This window comes from Anopheles gambiae, chromosome X, assembly GCF_943734735.2.
Source record: "Anopheles gambiae chromosome X, idAnoGambNW_F1_1, whole genome shotgun sequence".
Classification (NCBI taxonomy): Eukaryota; Metazoa; Arthropoda; class Insecta; order Diptera; family Culicidae; genus Anopheles; species Anopheles gambiae.
In genome coordinates this window covers 21,999,022-22,018,865 of record NC_064600.1, presented here as the reverse complement: position 1 = coordinate 22,018,865, position 19,844 = coordinate 21,999,022, and the positions used below count along the sequence as shown (strand labels likewise).

The window sequence follows — 19,844 nt, the reverse complement described above, 5'->3', positions numbered from 1 at the left end:
ATGTCTCTCTTAGGTCTAGCTTCTACATTGTTTCTATTATCGGTAACTTGTTGTGAAACAGACATTGGTAGCGTTGTAAAACAATCTTCCTCTGTTAATCCCTGATCCTCGACTGAAGAGTTATCACTAATATTTGGAACGCGCTTGACATCTCGGACATTTCTAGTTAGCTTATTCCCGGACCCGTCTACGATAACAACCTTGGCGCCTTCTCTCGTTAATACCGTGTACCTTTCGTTGGAAAAGGTAGGATCGGTTTTTGTTCTTTGAGAAGTAACTGTTAAAACTATGTCGCCGGTTGCGATGTCATTTTCTTTTGCTCCTCGATGTTTGTCTGCGTACTGTTTACTTATTAGTTTTGATAAGTTGTCATTTTCCCGTACCTCGTCTCTATCCGGTTCGTACTTGGACCTCCACAAGCAAGGAAAGGTGCCTCGATACCGCCATCCCACCAGCAGTTCAAAGGGTGTTATTCCCAAACGCGAGTGATGTTTTCGTGTGTTATGAGTATGGACGTACTCGTCCAATGCTATTCTCCAGTTCCTTCCTTCTGCTTTTGCTGCTGCTACCGCCTTAATGACACCTTGGTTCTGTCGTTCTACCGCTCCGTTCGACTGTGCGCTTAGGGGTATTGATTTTCTAACCCTAACCCCTTTAGCTTCCCAATATTGAATAAATTCCGAACTCTGAAAAGGAGGCCCATTATCGCTTTGAACAATTAAAGGCAACCCCCATATTGAAAAGACTTTAGATAGGGCTGCGTTGGTACTCTTAGCATTTGTCAGTCTCATTTCTGACACGTGTAAATAACGAGAATACGCATCTACGATCAGCAGAAACTCCCCCGATCCAAAACCCTGTAGGGATAGGAAATCGATCTGTAAAATCTCCCACGGTCCGTTAGGTAATTCTCTACATGATAAGGGTATAGGTGGGTTCCTTTTCGAGACTACGATACAGGTCTCGCAATTACTCACGTAATCCGCTGCTTCCCTCGACATATTCGGCCACCAAAAGAATTCTCGCAGTATCTTCTTTGTAGCCCCACAACCGACGTGACCTCGATGGGCCGCTTCTAGTGCTCTAGCTCGAAGATTTGTAGGTAGTACTATAAGGTCGCCCTTGAAAACGATAGGTCCTAATGTTTCGAGGTTTTTGCTTTCTGCCTCATATCGCCGGAGGGATTTTATCCACTTCCCGTTTTGAATTGCCGTTCTAACAGCTAGCAGTTCTTCGTCTGATTCGGATGATGTTTGTATATCTGTCCATGAGATATTCATATCGCCAGCGTCCAGTGCATATAGCAAATGTTTTTCGTTATCTTCATCGAACGCGTCGTCTGTTTGAGACTTACCGATCAATCGTGAAAGTGCGTCGGCAACGTTCAAATCTCCGGGTATTCTAGCTACATTAAATTGATATGGAAGAAGACGAAGAGCCCATGCTTCTGCCCTTGTAATCGCTCTTTTACCCGTACGTTGGCAGCTGCCGAATATAAACTCATTAGCCTCAGAGTCTGTTCTAATTGTGAAGAATTTGTTTATCAAGTAATAGGTAAACCTTTCTACACTCCATACTATTGCCAAAGCTTCTTTCTGCGTATGAGGGTATCTTTTTTCTGATGATGTGAGTGATTTGGAAGCGCAAGCTATTATACGTGGTGTTTTTGCGTCGTTAAATTGTACAAGTACTGCGCCGAGTCCTGTTGGGGACGCGTCAACATAAAGTTCTGTGGTATCCTTTTCATCAAAATATCCGAGTCTATTAATTGCGTTAAGAGCTTCCCTAGTCAGAAATTGAAATTCATTTTCTTCTTCCCTCGTCCAGTAAAAAGTCTCGGATCTGGCAAGAGTTCTTAGTCTCTCTGTTTTTTCGGCTCTTTTAGGGATGAAACGTTCTGCAAAATTCATTAGCCCTAAGAAACTTTTGACTTCGGATAAGCATTCCGGTCTACGAAAGTTCTCGATGGCTTTTCTCTTGTCGTCCTCAACTCTCCATCCGTCACCAGATAAGTTGAATCCCAGAAATTTAACGGACCTTGCACCGAATATACATTTGTTGTCGTTTAAACGGACATTATGTTCGCGCAATCTTAAAAGGGCTGAATCTAAGTGTCGATCGTGTTCTTTCTTAGTAGAGCCAAACACTAGAATGTCGTCTAAGTAATTAAGGACTCCTGGGCAGTCAGCCAGGACAACGGTTTGTAAAAGTTCCTGGAAGATATCTGGTGAGTTGCATAATCCGAACGGCAATCTTTTGAAACGGTAAGTACCGTTACCAGCGTAGAAATTCGTTAGATGACGACAGGATTCGTGGAGCTCAACGTGGAAAAAGGCACTAGTCAAATCTATGGTCGAAAACCATGATGCCCCGTTTAGTTTTGATAGTATCGCTTCCAACGTTGGCATTCTGAACGGCGATCTTACGATACATTTATTTGGTCCTCGAAGATCAACGACTAGTCGGATGTCGTTTTTACCCTTCGGTACTACCAGGAGTGACGAGCAAAAAGACTTGTCCATTTGTTCATTTACGCGTTCTATAATCCCGGAGGATAAGAGATTCTCTAAACGCTTTTCTGTTTCGTTTCTGAAAGCGATTGGTATATTGGTAAAAACGTTTCGAGATGGTGGTAAGCTTCGATCGTATGAGAGAACTACAGGAGCAACGTTGAATTTTGGGAATTCTCCCGACATTGATATCGCCAGTATTTCTCCCGGTAACAACCGATTATAGATTTCTGATGCGCAACATTTTACTGGCACGTTCAAGCCCAATTGCAGCACGCTATATCTAATTGCTGTACTTCTACTAAGCAAAGGCTTTGCTTTTGCAATAACGTAGAATTTTTCTAAAGATCTTGGGCGTTCTTCAGATATGTAGAGCTCGGCTATGAAGGAAGCAACCACAGGAATTTCCTTCTGTACCCCGTAAGCTTTCAATGTCCGATCGGTTCCATCTTTTATATTGTATATCGGGTTCGTTCTAGGGTCACTTGCTCTTAACTCTTCATAAATATCCTCAGCTACTGTGTTCACGTCCGCTCCGGAGTCAATCATGAAATTCACAGGAACGCCTGCGACATATCCGACAATAAAGCCTTCGTTGTCGATTCCCTTCTCGACTGAGCACAACTGGTCATTATTTATAGCGGTTGTCTGTTCAGGGGACTTTGTTAACTGTAAATAGCTGTCTTTACTCGCCACTTTCATCATATCGATCTCTTTATCACTGGTTGTTTCGGGCGTGTTATTGCTGTCCATAATTGCCGCGATCTTCCGGGTCTTAATTGCTGGTGATCCTGCTTCTTCTTCCTCTGCGCGACGTTTGGTTTTATCCTGAATCCCCTGACGGCATGCACGTTCGATGTGCCCTACGGTGTGGCAGTTGCGACATCTTTTGCTGATGGCGTGGCAGTTCTCAAAAGAATGATAGTTGCTAGTGCATCTTCCACATGGTTCGCGACGACCTCCGGAAGGTCTATTTGATGAAAACCGCGATGGTGTTAGTCTAAATGTTCCTCTTCCGCTTTGCATGCAATAGTTCCAATATTTCTGATGGTACAGTGAGTTACCGCGATGGAATCCTCCCATACGAGGCCCATTGTTATGGTAAGAGCTGTTGGACACGGCGGCCACTAGTGCTGATGGTTGGACTTGTGAGTTTTGCTGGTGGGTCCTTGCGAAATTTATATCGTTCATTTGTTCCATTTCGCATTCTCGCACTTTGTCCAAAAGATCTGTTATTGATCCACGTTTCCTTAGAACTTTTATTCCTGTCTTACGGACTCTTGGATTAGTAGCATGTGCTTGGATCACGTCGACTACTGTTTCTATCAATTGGTTGTCTTTGTAATTGCAGAGCTTTGCTAAGTCAATTATTTTCTTTACGTATGTTAAATCGGACTCGCCGTCATTCTGATTCATAGAACGTAATTTTTGTCGCTGTAGGAAAACGTAATCGTGTGAGCTATAGTATTTATGCAACCTTTCCATTGCATTAGTATACGGGAATAACTGTGCATCGCTCGATGAATCATTCGGTGATGTAGCTTCCAGAGTATCTAATAAGGAATAACCTGCTTTCATTTTGAAAGCATTCATTTTCATGTTTTCGTTAAAAATGCCTGCGAATTTCATTGCTGCTTCGAGCTGTTCCTTCCATCGTTCGAAGGATTTTTTATCCACTTCCTCTCCTTCCTTGGGAGTACAAGTGGAAACTTGTAACGAGGCGAATGACATCGACGTAAGCATCGAAAGTTCGTTAGTAGACTGTACTGGTGTTTGGATCATTGTCGAGGACCCGTATGGTTCGGGGTCAAACGGTTGATTTTCCGAAGGTTCTTCTATCCAGGTGTTATGCCGGATCTTTTTACGAGTTTCCTTAAGTTCTTTCTCCAAGAGGGCATTCTTGTTTTTTTCTGCTAATAAAGCCTCCGTTAATGCATCAATGTTGGCTTGTGTCATGCTATGATAAAATATTAACAAAACGCGAAAACAATACCACCATAAATAAATTAACTATGAAGACAAACCAAAATATAGTTCTGTTAAGTATTATGGAATGCTGATAGAGGTGCTGAGACCGTATCGTTCGCGTCAGAAGTTAATACTAGAAGTACACAGCCTGTTCATAAGGTGCGAGTTTACGCGTTCCCGAGACGTACGGTTGAGTATTTAAGTATAATATTTAAATGGGGATAATTTGTGATGCATAAAGTATTTTTTTTTATTATTATTTTTTAAACTTAAATTATTTTTGGGTACATATCCGTGAAAAGAGATAAAACTATTTGTTGTTTGTAAATTGATTTAAAATTATACTATTTATCTCGGGTTCACGTGTCTCGGAAACAAGATGTGTCTATGTCATGCATTTTTTAATATATATTTTTCGGAAAATTCCTCTCAGAGAAACAGTGTCCTCTCAGGGATAGATGGTTAATTTTTCTGGAAATTCCTCTCAGGGAAACAGTGTCCTCTCAGGGATACATGGTTAATTTTTCAAGAAATTCCTCTCAGGGAAGCACCGTCCTCTCAGGGAGCTGGCTGTATTCTTGAATTTTCCATATTGCCAAATCACTCAGGATTTGCTAGTCTAGGTATTGTTTTTTTTTTGATAAGCGTATTATTGCTTGCATATGCACATGAGTATGTACATGCACACAAGTGCCCGGTGCGCACAGGTACGCGCCTGTATATTACACAGTTATCATATGTATTACTTTAAGCTATTAAAATTTAATATATTTTTGTTAAAAAAAAACCGATGTAAATAACTAATAGTAAAACAATGTGAAAAAAACGTCTATATAAAGAACATGGTTCGTTGTAAAACTTTTTTTTTCTGTTTTAAAATTTGAACCCTCCATTTTATTTACGTGATCGTGTGGTTTTTTTTTTTTTTTTTTTTTGTTACCGGGACACACATATACATACACACGTGCACACGCACAGACACACACGCGCGAGCTTCGTACTATATTATAATTCTATAAGTATGTCTTCGAAATTACAGTTCCTTCTCCAAAAAATAATAGAAAACAGTTGCGCAATTTTCGAAAAGAAAAATCGCGACTTATTATTTCTCTGCACTGGAAACCACACGTCGCCATATTGAAACACTTTCTTTCCGCCTTTACTTCGGCAAAGACATACTTGTACATACATATATATGTATATAATTTCGTCGTATATCGTATATATCGACGCTCACACACGAGTATATATTTAATGCGTAATATCTTATTTATGATCATTAAAGAATTTTAAAGTGTTAACTAAAATCGTACGGGGTCTTTATATAAAAAAAGGATTGTGGATGAAAACTGTACAACATTTTATCCGCTTGACAGGGCACCGCCATTTTCTGTGTCGCGTGCGTCGTATTTTTATGACGATCTTCACTTGAATTCAACGCGCTACATTCTTGTCGAGAGCTTCTTTACTCACAACTCACCGACTTGCGCCATTGTCGTGATCGATGGACATTTTTCTTCACTTTTATCTATTTTTTTTACTTTTATCAAACTTTTTTCTTTATTTCCTCGCTTTAAACCTCCCCACAACCTTGCTTCAATTGATCAACCACAAGACTGACGTCCGTCTTCCCCAACTTCCTTTACTTTCCAGTTTCGCCCGGCCTGTTTTGCGCTTGACGCTCTTTCGCCCTTTCAAGCAAATTGCTTGATTAAATATTTTCTTGCAAGGGTAATTCAATTTTTGTTTTGAATATTATTATTAACCGTTCCTATCAGTATTACTCCTTCTCATTCAACTGATATATTAGTTCATCACTTGCTTCCTTTTTTTTTATTTTTATTATTATTATTTCCCTGTCCTATCTCAAACCCTACACGATCGTTCATAACATTCCGGAAGAGCATAGATTCGGCGACAGTTTTGCATACACACATGCGCAAACTGCTCAGCATTTCGGTGTAAGCTACAGCATACGAAAGCAAAAGGTTAAGGTAACAAAGTTATGCTTAATGCTTAACACGTTCAGCACGATGACATGCCCCAGGGACTGCAAGTGAGCTTTCCAATATGCCGGTTTCACAATCAGCTTGCGTTCTAGATGCCGGCGGAAAGGAAAGTTGATGAAAATCAGCGCCGGGCTGAACGTGTTACTGCGAATTAAGGTTCTGCGCGTTACACAGCAAACCCTCCAGCGTGAGTTAGCGATTCCGTAGTCATTTTTACATTGCAGCAATTCAACTTATTGCGCTTTTTTGGTTTGATTTGTGAAAATGCAACTTCATCGCTGCAATGTTTGTTAACGGCATTTTTAGGCGCCACAACAGCTCGCGAGCATTGACCACACGCGAGAAAGAGATGGCGCTATGGAGGGAAAAAGCACGGACGACGACTGACAGCGATTGGCCGTCTGACGCACTAACACATCCAAACCTTCGGCAGCGCGCTCAGGCGAGGGGTATGAGGCGGAGCCAGGGACGGGTAGCTCGACGAGCTGCTTGACAAATTTGCCGTTGGAGAGAAAAGGAAGGCATGATAAAATTCTCAGAACTCCATGATTTCTTCCGTCGCTTTGCGCAGCGGGTTTATCATTATTGGTTTTTGCTCTCTAGCTACCCGCTTCGCAAAGCGACGGTAGAAATCATGGAGTTCTGAGAATTTTATCATGCCTTCCTTTTCCGTTTACAAAAAGCCGTTAACAAACATTGCGGCGATGAAGTTTTATTTTCACAAATCAAACAAAAAAAGCGCAATAAGTTAAATTGCTGCAATGTAAAAATGACCAAGGAAACGCTAGCTCCAGCTGGAGGGTTTGCTGTGTAACGCGCAGAACCTTAATTCGCATTTACACGTTCAGCCTGGCGCTGATTTTCATCAACTTTCCTTTCCACCAGCATCTAGAACGCAAGCTGATTGTGAAACCGGCATCCTGGAAAGTTCACTAGCAGTCCCTGGGGCATGTCATTGTGCTGAACGTGTTAAGCATTAAGCATAATTTTGCTACCTTAATCTTTTGCTTTCGTATGCTGTAAATTACACAGATATGCTGAGCAGTTTGCGCATGTGTGTATGCAAAACTGTCGCCGAATCTATGCTCTTCCGGAATGTTATGATCGATCGGTCAAAGAAAGGAAGGAGTTCATGATAGTGGCAGAGTAGGGAAATCGGGGGCCCTTGGCGGAAAGACGAGTTGAGGCCCCTGTAAATGGTAGCTGATGACCGGGAGGAGGGGGTACTGGCACACAGCCGTTGGGAGATTGAACAGTATACTTAAATTGCCGGCGGATTGGGGGGAAGGAGGGGGGGTGCCCATGGGACCCCTACGATCATCGGTCACAGGCCCTAAAATTGTAGTCGACATGGGGTGAGGGGAGGTGCAAATGGTTCTCCAGCCACGGAGCCTTAACGACCATCTTTCCGGGGGGCCCTTATCGCTAATACTCTGTCCAATTGTAGACATACGGCATACTACAGACTAGAGATCATCGGCGACCGCCTACCGTTAGATCCACCGCTGGTTCATGACGGTGTTTTTTTTTACTGTGGGTGTGCATCCTTCCCCCTGCCTGCTGCGTATGCACCGGGCAGGAGACAGTGTGGCAGTATGCAAGTTGCACACTGGATAGGAGCGGGCCCGCGGCTCAGCCATCATTCTGCACATATGCATGCCCGTCGTGGGTTCTAACCGCGTATGAACCGTTCGCCGTAGCAAGGGGTTAGTCACCGGCTCCGGCTACGTGGTACTCAAGTCCTGAAAAGGCCGGCATGATCGCGTAGGCTATTACGCCAATAATAATAATAATAATAATAATAAAAAGAACTTAGCATAGCAGTCCACACACGGGTAAGAGTTTGTCTTGACTTTGTTGCTGCCGGGCTACCGCTGTGACGCGACAAATGCACGGAATGCACTCGACCAAAACATGAACCTACCGATCCGAACACATTCCAAGGCATTGCCGGTCAATCGGCGTCATGATAACTACTCCAAACCTACAAGCCACCAGATTCTGGACGGACAGGTGCAGCACCATACGCGCACCGTAATAAACAAATGCAGGATCCTCTTTTGTATGGATTCAATTCAAAATGTTGTTTCCACTTGCGCCCGCTAGCTGAATTAGAAAAAAATGTGCAAAATATCACACGCACGTTTGCTTAGATCGTGTGTCTTTTTAATACCCCCAATAGCAGAACCGATCACAAAGATCCAATGCCAATGGTTGTTTTGTCTCTCAGGTAGCGAGATCGAAAATGCATGGACTTTGTAGCCGCAGCGGATGAAAATGTACGCATCAGAATCAAATAGTTTTGGGGTTTCGAAACGCACACAATCACACAATCACACAAACACTCAAACACACACACACACACACACACACACACACACACACACACACACACACACACACACACACACACACACACACACACACACACACACACACACACACACACACACACACACACACACACACACACACACACACACACACACACACACACACACACACACACACACACACACACACACACACACACACACACACACACACACACACACACACACACACACACACACACACACACACACACACACACACACACACACACACACACACACACACACACACACACACACACACACACACACACACACACACACACACACACACACACACACACACACACACACACACACACACACACACACACACACACACACACATACACACACACAAAAACACACACACACACACACAAACACACACACACACACACACACACACACACACACATGCACGTATACGTGCACGCACCTGCGAAAGCGCGAACGCAAGCACGCACCCACGAAAGCGCGAACGCAAGCACGCACCCACGAAAGCGCGAACTCAAGCATGCACCCCCATCGGAACCCCCCCCCCCATCCCCACACGAACGAGCACGGCTACCTTGTCGGTAGAACGGCTTGTTCAGCTATCTTGTAGCGCATCCTCATCCAAAGCGCCGGGCGGGATGAGGGATCGCGACATGATAGAGTGAACGATTACTTTCCCCGCGCTGTGTGTGTGTGTGTGTGTGTCGAGACCCGAAAACTCGAGACAGATTTCGGCACATTAAAAAAAATATTTTATAGTCACTATACACTCTGCTTCATGATGCTTAGAAGGTCGTTGAAGTATCAAACATGTTCAAATTAAAAAATATTAGATTAGTGTTAGACGTTCTCCTACGCTTGTTTTAAATAGGCTTCTTCACCCTCAACTGGCAGGGGCATCGAATGGTCTCATCAGCAGCGGCACGAAATAAAATAAACCATCAATACACCGATAACACTTTGAATCCCAATCCAGCTTCTCGCACAGCGTCTCAAGGTCACACACAAATTAATAAATGCTAACACCCACCAATAACAATACACAGCCGCAATGCACATATGAGTATCAACGCATACACCACAACAACCAATCAGCTTGCGGCGGAAGGCACGGGCTGAAGCGCAAGTAAGGCAGGGCAGGGTGAGGGAGGGAGAAGAAGCGGACGAAAAAATGGGGGCCAATATTTTTAAATTTTTTGACCGTTTTTTTTTGCTCCGCCGCCATAAATAGTTCGTCCATTTCGCCAGCAGATGGTGCTAAACTTGCTCGAACCAGCGCAGGAATCGCTGAAGTCCAGCGCGGGGAACGGGCCAAAATCTGCGCTGGCCAGCGCAGATTTTGGTACATTTTCTGCGCTGGAAACTGCTCGAATTTGCGCAGCGGGTACATTGAGCGAGAGTTTGAGAAGTTTTCGATCGCTTTGCGCAGCATGGTGTGAATGTGTGTGTTCACTTTCAACTAGCGCTCTCAGTTTGGCTTTCTCGCAGTGGCTTGCTGGTGTCGGTATCTCGATCGCACTAGTGCAGCGAGTTTTCTTCGTGCGATCCCTTTCTTGCTACCACACAAAATCGTCAGTACAGTTTAAGCATTCGCAGTGTGAGGTCGCGCGCGTGTTAGCCTAAGTCCCGGGTGCTTTGATGAAGCATGTAATTTGAAATGAAGTGTTGAAGTGTTATTTATTTAAATTCGCATTATTGCGGCTTCGGTCGTATTTTCAAGTGGTAAGTGTTGTTGTGTTCATTGAAATAAAGCAGCATTAATCTTTTATAATTCAATATGAATATGTAAATTACGTTGCTTTATTTCAATGCTTTTTTACAGTATTCAACATAAACAACTGGATACAGGTCTGGAAAACTCGCTAATAATTCACCTTTTTAATAAACACACCTTGCTGCAAATGATATGCTCATCATGGGTTGAAATCTTGTGTTGCGACAAAACTCAGCGCGCTAGATAACTGGGTTAGCAACGAGCACATTATAGAGTAGTAACATGCAATAGATGTCGCAAAAAGCGTGGCTGAGAAGCACTCCATGGTGATGTCAACACTACCAACGATTGCGCTTGCTCCACTCTTCCGGCCCGATCGGTCGAGACTAGTGATGAACGGGTCGACCCGAACCTATCGGGTCGGAGCCTTCCGTAAGCGACCCGGAGTCGTTCGGGTTGACCCGAAGGTACAAGTAGGTTCAATAGGTGCAACAACTCCGATCCGGGTTGACCCGAATTCGCTACACCCGCGGTTCGGAATGAACTCACCTTGGCCCGACTCGACTCGAACTCACTGCACCAACGGGTCGGAGTCGCTTATGCTTTCTCGCACCTACCCATCAGTCGGGTCGACCCGAACTCATTGCACCCGCGAGTCGGATTTGATACCAACTCCCACTTGGCGCACCCACGGGTCGGAATCGATTCCGACTGGCTCGCACCCGACTCCGGGTCGGGTCGTGAAATGAATCGTATGGCCCATCACTAGTCGAGACCTATCGTGGAAGCCGCTAAATCGTGAAAGGTTTTAAAATCCCCTAACTGCAGCAGGCGTATTTCTCATGCGTCTGTGATTATTTACGAAGCAATCAAGTGTTTCAAAAATATCACCGAAACTTCTCCATTCTAATTACGACGAAACCCCTGATACTTATAGTGTAGTTCTAGCCAGCTCAACATCGGAAGCGAACAATTCAATGCCGTAAAATACATTTCAATAATCACAATGGAAATTCGAATGATCTGTTCTTGGTTGCTCGATATACGCTCGACATTCATTTGACAAAGTTGAATAGCAAGTTTACGGATTGGAAAGGAAGCTTACATTGTTGAGCTTGCTAGAGAGGTACTGTATAAGTTGTTGCAGCAATAAAGAGAAACTATGCTTTGAGATGATTTTACAGTTTTTAAATTTTTGTTTGTGCTTCGGATTGCGCAATCTTTTTTACATCCAACGAAAAATGTATGATAACCCAAGCGAAACCTTGTATATCAGATAGTATCGAATAAAAAAACTTACAGTGTATGCTCAACGAAATCCGCTTTGATACTGAAGGAGGTACTCCATTGGATGCGATGCATAAATACGAACCCATCTCGCTTCGTGAAATTTTTGACAGTTTCAGAACTTCCCCGCGGTATGATGGTACTAAAAATTGTAAAAAGATGTTAAAGATATTTGATATCCTGTTCTAAATACAAATTTTCAATTATTTTATTTTGATACATAACACAAAGTTTTATCATAAATCAAAAACAATCTTAAATGAAGTGAAAAATGTACGCAACATTGAACAAAGCTTTTTGATGAAACTTTGAGCCTTTTGACTGCACATTCAGCGGAAAATCACAATTTTCTTTAATTTTTCCCCCTTCTCCAACCTTTAGAATGTTCGACCGTCAATCTCACAGCCTCAATGCTTTCCCACACCCGAACGCTTCCACCATAGTGGTTTTCGTAAATATTTTACGCTGTTTATCAGGTATGTGCTTACACTTTACCAACCCTCCATATCCAATCGCTACCTTTGTTGCGGTGATGGTAAAATTACCGTTCAGAGCGTGATATTCACACTCGCAAACCACTATCTAATCATTTTACCTCAGACCCAGACATTACCATCTCCTGACAGTTTACAATTCTTGACATATCCTTCTGAGCAAGCTATATTATAAAACACTGTAGTTGTGTACAATCTTTTCTCTATTTACACGAATTAGAGTTTCATGATTGTTTAACAGTTCTTTAAAACTAAATTGCCGTATTGATTAAAACTTAACTAGGTTCACAAGTCAGGAATACTAACATTTTTTTTATTTTATTAGGAACGTATAATTCGCATATCTCAGGGAAAGTCTGTAAGTTCACTCGCCTTGACTTTTATTTCGGTACACATTACCAATTTGCTGGGGTGAAACCTCCAAACTAAAAATTCTTATTTTTGTTACAGGGTTTTCCAATTGAGTTTAGACTAGCAGCATACTTTTTATGAATAGTCGCAATAGATTCTTGACTAGCATCCTCTAGTTTTGATTACGAGCAATGGATTATTGACTTGGAGCAATTGATTTCAGCAGGCCGGTTGCTAGCGCGGACTGACCAGATTGTTTTTAGAGGCTATCGGTAGGAAATCTAAAGCAAATTCGGTAATTTTCAGTATAAACAACTTTTTATTCACTCATAAAATCTATTAAACTCCAATTTTACGGTTGAACGATACTTAGAAAAATATTTGATTTTTGGTTAGAAAAATTGAGTTTCAGTTTGCTCAATTGTAAACCGATATTCGATCGTAAATCGATAGAACATATGGTCACTTTGAAAATCTTGCTTAGCCTTCATTTCTATACCCAAGCTCCCGACCACGCTGGTTTTCGCTGGACTTTTCGGGGATAATTCGTTAACGAATTATCCCCGAAACCATCAACGATATACAGACCTTTTTCTGGGACAGTGCACACACGTGAAGGATAAACCCATGCAAAAAAGAGCTACAAATAGAAATTAACATTCGGATTCACTCCCTCCCCTCATATTCCAATTCATGCTCATGCTTCATCCTTGATGCTACCAACCACATCGCTAATTCTACTTCGAATCACTTTGCCAGTTGCGCCACCATATTATTATTCATGATCGTGCTATTTGCTGGATATTTTGTATGAAGGGGTACTGCTACTAAATGAATTAAAAGAAATAAATAACAATAAATAACAGATTGACTATTAAACACGCATTTCTAACAATGAGTACATGGGTCTGAAGTTACTGGAGCTGCATATTTTAAAAAGAAATCAAAACTTTAAATCATCAATGAAAACAATAAAAATGGAACTGAGCTCATGTCAACCATGTTGCAAACATTACACCGGTAATGGTCCGGTAATTTGACCATAACTAGTACTAGATGAACATGAATCGTTATTTATTAGCTTTAAACCCTTTAAATATAGCACAATGAACAAAGACATGTGTAAAAGTTCATCGATGCGTGTGAGAGAGTAGAGATGATGAATAGATAGAGATGGCACGAGTTTATGTTCATTATCCCCGAAAAATTTCGCTTGGGTAACCACCTATCCGGGTTTGTTTTGCGCTTTAAATTATGAATATCTTTCAAAAGAATTCATATATTGACTTGAAATTTTAGGAATGCCTAGAAAAATATGTTTCCTCCCAGTACAAAAAATCAGAATTAAAAAAATAATAAATAATATTTTTTAACATTTTTTTTCAATTTGTATCCCTTACTTCTATGACCACCTACCGTGTAGGTCATACATTTTGAATGGGAGTTTGCATTTCTGGATGGTAAATTGATCATATCATCTGTTTTAGTAGTTGAAATGACTTCAAATTTTCAGAGAAGCTGCATAAAACTTTGTTCTTGCCAGTATTTCGAGAATTTTCGAGCCAGTAGAATTTTCTAAATTATTTTTCATATATATTTTTTTATTTTAACTTTTTTTACCCTTTACTCCTATGACCACCTACCCGGGTAGGTCATACATTTTACGAACATACATATACGTCATACGTGCATTCGTTGGAATGATGTCTAAGATTAGGTCTAATCATTTTGCTTTGGGTCCACATCTCCAACCTATTGGGCAGGTCGACATGAAAACATATGACTGCGGCCTTGGCATTCACGACATAGACCATCTTCTATGGCGTGGAATACGAAGCTGCACGACCCACTTTGTTGGATGGAATCGAAAAACTGAAAAGATCACCTGGTATCCCCATCCAGAATATGCTACCTGGGAAGGACTGGATCCTTTTAAATATCATCTTTAAGTTCTGCACAGCTTACGGATTAACTGTGTGATATTCCTATGACAAAACTTTTGTGGCTAGCTGTGCGGTCGTCGGTGTTATCATGCTCTTTCCCGTCGGTGGTTTGGATTTCTGGGGTACTACGGAGGGACTCACTCTCTCGTGGCTTCACTGGGGTTTGTACCGCGTGGGATGAGGACGTGTATCATCGTTGTGCGTCTTGCTATCAATCAGATGACGACGAATTGCGCGATCTCGACCCCTGCTATGAAAAATGATTCTATTCGAGAAAGGCTTGGATCCGTTAATATCTGCAATGTCCGAGTACACCCGAAATAAAGTTTTTCAATGATTGCGAGAACGCAATGTCTAGCAACCATATAAATTGTATTATTATTATTATTTTTATTATTATACTCTATGATCTAGCTATAATACCGAAACCGTTTCTCCTGAATAAAACAATCTTGTTAGTGGACACAAATTTTGAAAAAAAACATTGGCCTATGGAAAACATGAAAAAAATCTCCTACAAATTTCATTTAGATACACATTTTCTAGAATGTATGAAATTTATTTTGAATAAAAATTCTAACTGTTGTGACTTAACTGTTACCCAAATATTAAATAAGCGGAACTGCTAACTATCCGATTTTTGTAAAACTAAGTAGCAGTCCGTGTTACCATTTGAAGAGACGTTTTGGCCCGCATGGTATTTTGAGTTTGATTTTGCTGAGCTAAAGCATTATTTTGCAAATCAACAGTTATTGGGCCCCTTTCTATTTTAAGTTAGTGTTGAGACACAGGCACGGAAGCCCTGTCATCTAATCGTGTTTAACAAAACACGAAGATCGTTTCGTTGAGCTTTGAGCTTTTGGCTCGGGCGATTAGTTTATAAGTATAAGTGTAGTTCTAGAAATAAACTCTCTTCTTATTTTGCAACTGAACAAGCCACAACCACCGGTAAATATCGAACGCTAGAAAAGTTACACCAAAACACGAAAGAAAAGATTATCCGAAATCGTAAGATTGAACAGTTAGTATGATAAAATTTCAGCCTATCAGCTGTTTGCATTGTATAGCAGTATTCGAGCAGCTATCTAAGTGGGTGTGATGCACAGGTGGGCTTTTTCTAAGGTGTATGTATTTAGAAGGCAAATTTTTATTGTTTATGCTTCTGAAAGAAGAGTTGTAGAATGTTTTGTGTATGCATCAAATCTCTAGAAAGTTTGTTTGAACAAAAATTTTCACCCATCCAAAACATGCTATGTAAACACCCCCGCTGCGCAAAGCGAACGAAAACTTCTCAAACTCTCGCTCAATGTAGCTAAAGAGCAAGAACCAATAATGATAAAGCGAGATGAAAAGATGTGGAAGAAGGGTAAAAGGGGAGAAAGAGAACGTGGGTGTGAACTATTTTCCGGCCATTATCATTTTTGCGCCAACATGGTCGCGTACCAGAGTTTGTTTTTATCAGAAAGAGATAAACACATACAGCGCGCTCTCTCAAATGATCGTAAACGCTTCAATCAATCAAGAGCTTCGATCGGTTCTTCAGACGTTTCTGCTCGCTTTCTTGATCGGTTTCGGCAGAAAGCGAGCTAGAAACCGAGCTCAAAAGCTGCTCGATTTTGTTGTGCGGGCTGCTTCGATCGCAACGGTATATGTTATAAGAATCACTATCAAGAATCATGTTGGAAGGAATCGATTCATTTAACCATGTTTCAGTAAGTGTAAGTAAGTGCATTTCAAACCCTGATTTATTCGCAGAAAGGCGCAGTTCATTATATTTTGTGCCAAGGCCTCGAACATTTTGGTAATAGATCACGAAAGGGTCTGTAAACTGTTGCGGAGGTGTGGGAGACTAAGCTCCGTGAACCCGCTACAGAATCTTCAGTTGGATAGCCTCTAGGATCTCGGTCATCTAGGATAGTGATTGAATCCCGTGTTGCGGGGATGGCGATTGATGTTCCAAAAAATGTTTAGGATGAGCGGTAGTTTTAGGTTCAGCTGAAGAGGAATTTGTACTATTTGTACGATGCGAAAAAAGAGAAAGGTCAAATCGAGCCTTTTCATGTGAACGTTGCTTTGGTAGGTCACGATCGACAAACTCACGAATAGTAAGGGAAACTGGACATATAGTTGATTGAAGCGCGAGATCCTTAAGTGATTTAGGAATACTCACTTTAAACGAGATAAAGGACATCAAATCAATGTTCACACCCTTTCTCGTGAAACGGTAAACATCAATATTGTCAGTTGGTAGCACAGCTTTAAGCCATACACGCATATCATCAGCGGAGACATGTGATTTGATGTTCGTGAAGTATAACCAGACCTTCTCAGCTTTGCTAGTGTTTGTTCAGCATTTGTTCGGTATTTGTTCGGCATCTTCCAGCACTAATATCACTAGTCGGCTTAGTACGATGATTGTCGAGGTTGCAGTTAACGTTAGTAACTGAAGCTTCCACAGTGTTGGTATCGTTCGCTGCTTGTTGGGTATAAGCAGTGAGCTCCGTTGAGTTGATAAATGTAAGGCGAGAGGATGCTATTTTGGTCGTTCTGGTTGTATTAGTGACATTGAATGACGTTACATTAGTGGAAGTGTGCGTTCGCGGTGCATTAGAATTAGACGGCATAGCTAATATGGGTGTAAGCTTATCAGCGAGAGCGAGGATCTCGGGAAGCAAATCGCTCTTGATAGTCAATTTAAGCGAAGAGAGAGTCAATTGAGGTGAGAATATCTTTTTTCACCAACTTGACTAGTGCTACTATCTCATAAGTGAGAAGTGATTTTGTGCCATTGCGAATCTTTTTACATATTTTGCACAACCATAATTATTGATTATTTCCACCAAGCTCGCGAGTAGAATCACGGGATAAACCAATGCAATGCAATGGGTATTGTTTATTGAGCTAAATAAATAAAAGGAATTAATTGTGAACAAGAAATAAAACATGGTGTCAGAAGTGCTGGTCAGCTAAAAGTTGAAGGACGTCATCAATATCGTCATAAACAGGAGTAATTGCTAAAAAAAAAGCTGAGTTGTGATCATCTCTACGCCATTTTGTTTCCTATCCATCGAAAAACTCTGGCAACTATAGAAAATGGATGCGACGCTATTAGCTCTTGTTTTGGAACACCAGACGAAAATACTGGGACATATGATGAAACAAATGAGTAGCCAAAATTCACCGAGCACAAGTAGAGAAATTTTACATGCTCCATCCGTGCCAACACCGTCACCGCTGATGCTAGAGCGGGACATAGAAGAAAACTTAGTTTTTTTTTAGAAAAGCTGGAAAGATTATTCGCAAGCAACGGGAATCGATAAGTGGCCAGAAAGTCAGGCAGAACAAAAGGTGAGGTTTCTGCTATCCATCATTGGGGAAGAAGCAAAAAAGAAATTCTTTAATTTTGAGCTAACAAGTGAGGAACGTGCGACACCAGAGGCAGCGCTTAGCGCAATAAGAAAAAAAATTGTCCCAAAAAGAAACATTTTGTTGGACCGCTTGGATTTCTTTAATGCGGAACAATCAGGCCATGAATCTATAAATGAATACTGTACGAGATTAAAGGTAATGGCAAAGGTTGCAAAACTGGGCACACTGTTAGATGAAATGATCATATACAAGCTCGCTACATCAAATAAATCACCAAACATTCGTCATAAATTGCTTTGTATGTCAGACGTAACGGTACAAAACATATTAGACATATGCAGAGTAGAAGAAATTTCCTCTCGTCGAGTGAATGAAGTCGAACCTCAGTAAATAAAATCAAGAAATTTAAGAATAAACAAAAAAGCTTGTCACAATTAAAATCTTGCAAATTTTGTGGCAATAAACATCAGTTCGTAAAAGGAGTCTGTCCAGCATTTGAAAAAAATGTCGCAAGTGTAATGGAAAAAATCATTTCGAAAAAGTATGTCGAAAAAACTTTCACCGCGTTAAATAAGTTAAAGAAGAAGCCACCTCAGATGAATCTGCTTCAGAAGATGGCCATGAATATGTTTAATATATTTAATATGTTTATTGATTAATCCATCGGGATCTTGGAGATCCTACATGAATGTACTTAAATTAGTGCTTATAGACTATATAAGGTACATAAATCGATAGGAGAGAACAGGTGCACAAGAATAGAAAATGTATTTTGAAAATAAAATTATTACGTAAGTTGTGTCCTGAGTCTATCTCTAAAAACATTCTGTGGTATGTTGAAATCAAATAAATCAAAGTTATTTATGAAAGTTCGACACATAGCTGACATAGGATCGGACTGGCCAAAACGAGTTCTATAACGAGGGACGGATATGAATTGACGTGTACGTAGATTCCTAGATGGCGCGTTAAATTCTATCGTAGCTAATAGAGTAGGAGCATCAATATGGTGGTTAAGTAGTCCTGATATAAAAAAGCATTTAGCTATCTCACGGCGCTTTTTCAACGACTGAATCCCTAAAAGCAGACACCGGGAATGGTATGACGGTAACACATCGCCCTATCGCCATGGTAAGAGTCTTACAGCATATCTAGTCGCTTTTCTTTGGATGGCCTCGATTCGATTACTCCATTGTTCGGTACAGGGGTCGCTAACAATACTGCCATATTCTAACACAGATCGAACGTAGGCACAGTAGATGTTTTTTATGGTCATAGGATTACGGAAACCTTGCGTTGCCAACCCAGTAGTTAGTTCCCTCTGGATACTATATACTCTAGGTGATCGTTAAATGTTAAACGTGTGTCGAGAATGATCCCAAGGTCGCGGAATGTATCGGTGCGTTCAACGGATATGTTATCGATCTGGTAGTTGAATCGTGTGCAAGACCGAGAACGGTAAAAAGACAAAACACAACATTTTTCGATACATAGCATAGGTTGATGGCGTGTTGAAGATTGATGCAGTCATTGGTATCGTTGATAGGAGCGAACAGCTTAACGTCATCGGCAAACAGAAGAAAACGGTGTTCCGCTAGCAATTGCCCTACATCGTTTATATAAAGAATGAAGAGCAGCGGGTCCAAATTGCTGCCTTGAGGCACTCCTGAGGTGCCAAGATACTCTCTAGAAGTATGATCGTTTACCTTGATCTTGTATGAGCGTTCTGTGAGGTAGGAATGCAACCACTTAACTATTTGTTCCGAAAACCCTAACTTCTGCAATTTGGCGATTAAAATGTCGTGTGAGATGAGGTCGAAAGCAGCTTTG

At 41.3% G+C, this 19,844-nt stretch overlaps 1 protein-coding gene across 9 annotated transcripts in view; it reads right to left on the bottom strand.

The window, feature by feature from the left end:
- LOC4576145 (lachesin) overlaps positions 1–19,844 on the bottom strand; it is a 233,599-nt gene that overhangs the window by 22,127 nt on the left and 191,628 nt on the right. For 8 of the 9 annotated variants that reach the window (XM_061641083.1, XM_061641094.1, XM_061641064.1 and 5 more), the window contains one exon: positions 11,871–11,999. The exons of the other annotated variant lie outside the window; for it this stretch is intronic. In XM_061641083.1, coding sequence (XP_061497067.1) covers positions 11,871–11,999 — 129 coding nt within the window. The remainder of the gene's footprint in view (positions 1–11,870; positions 12,000–19,844) is intronic. 9 annotated transcript variants of the gene reach the window in all.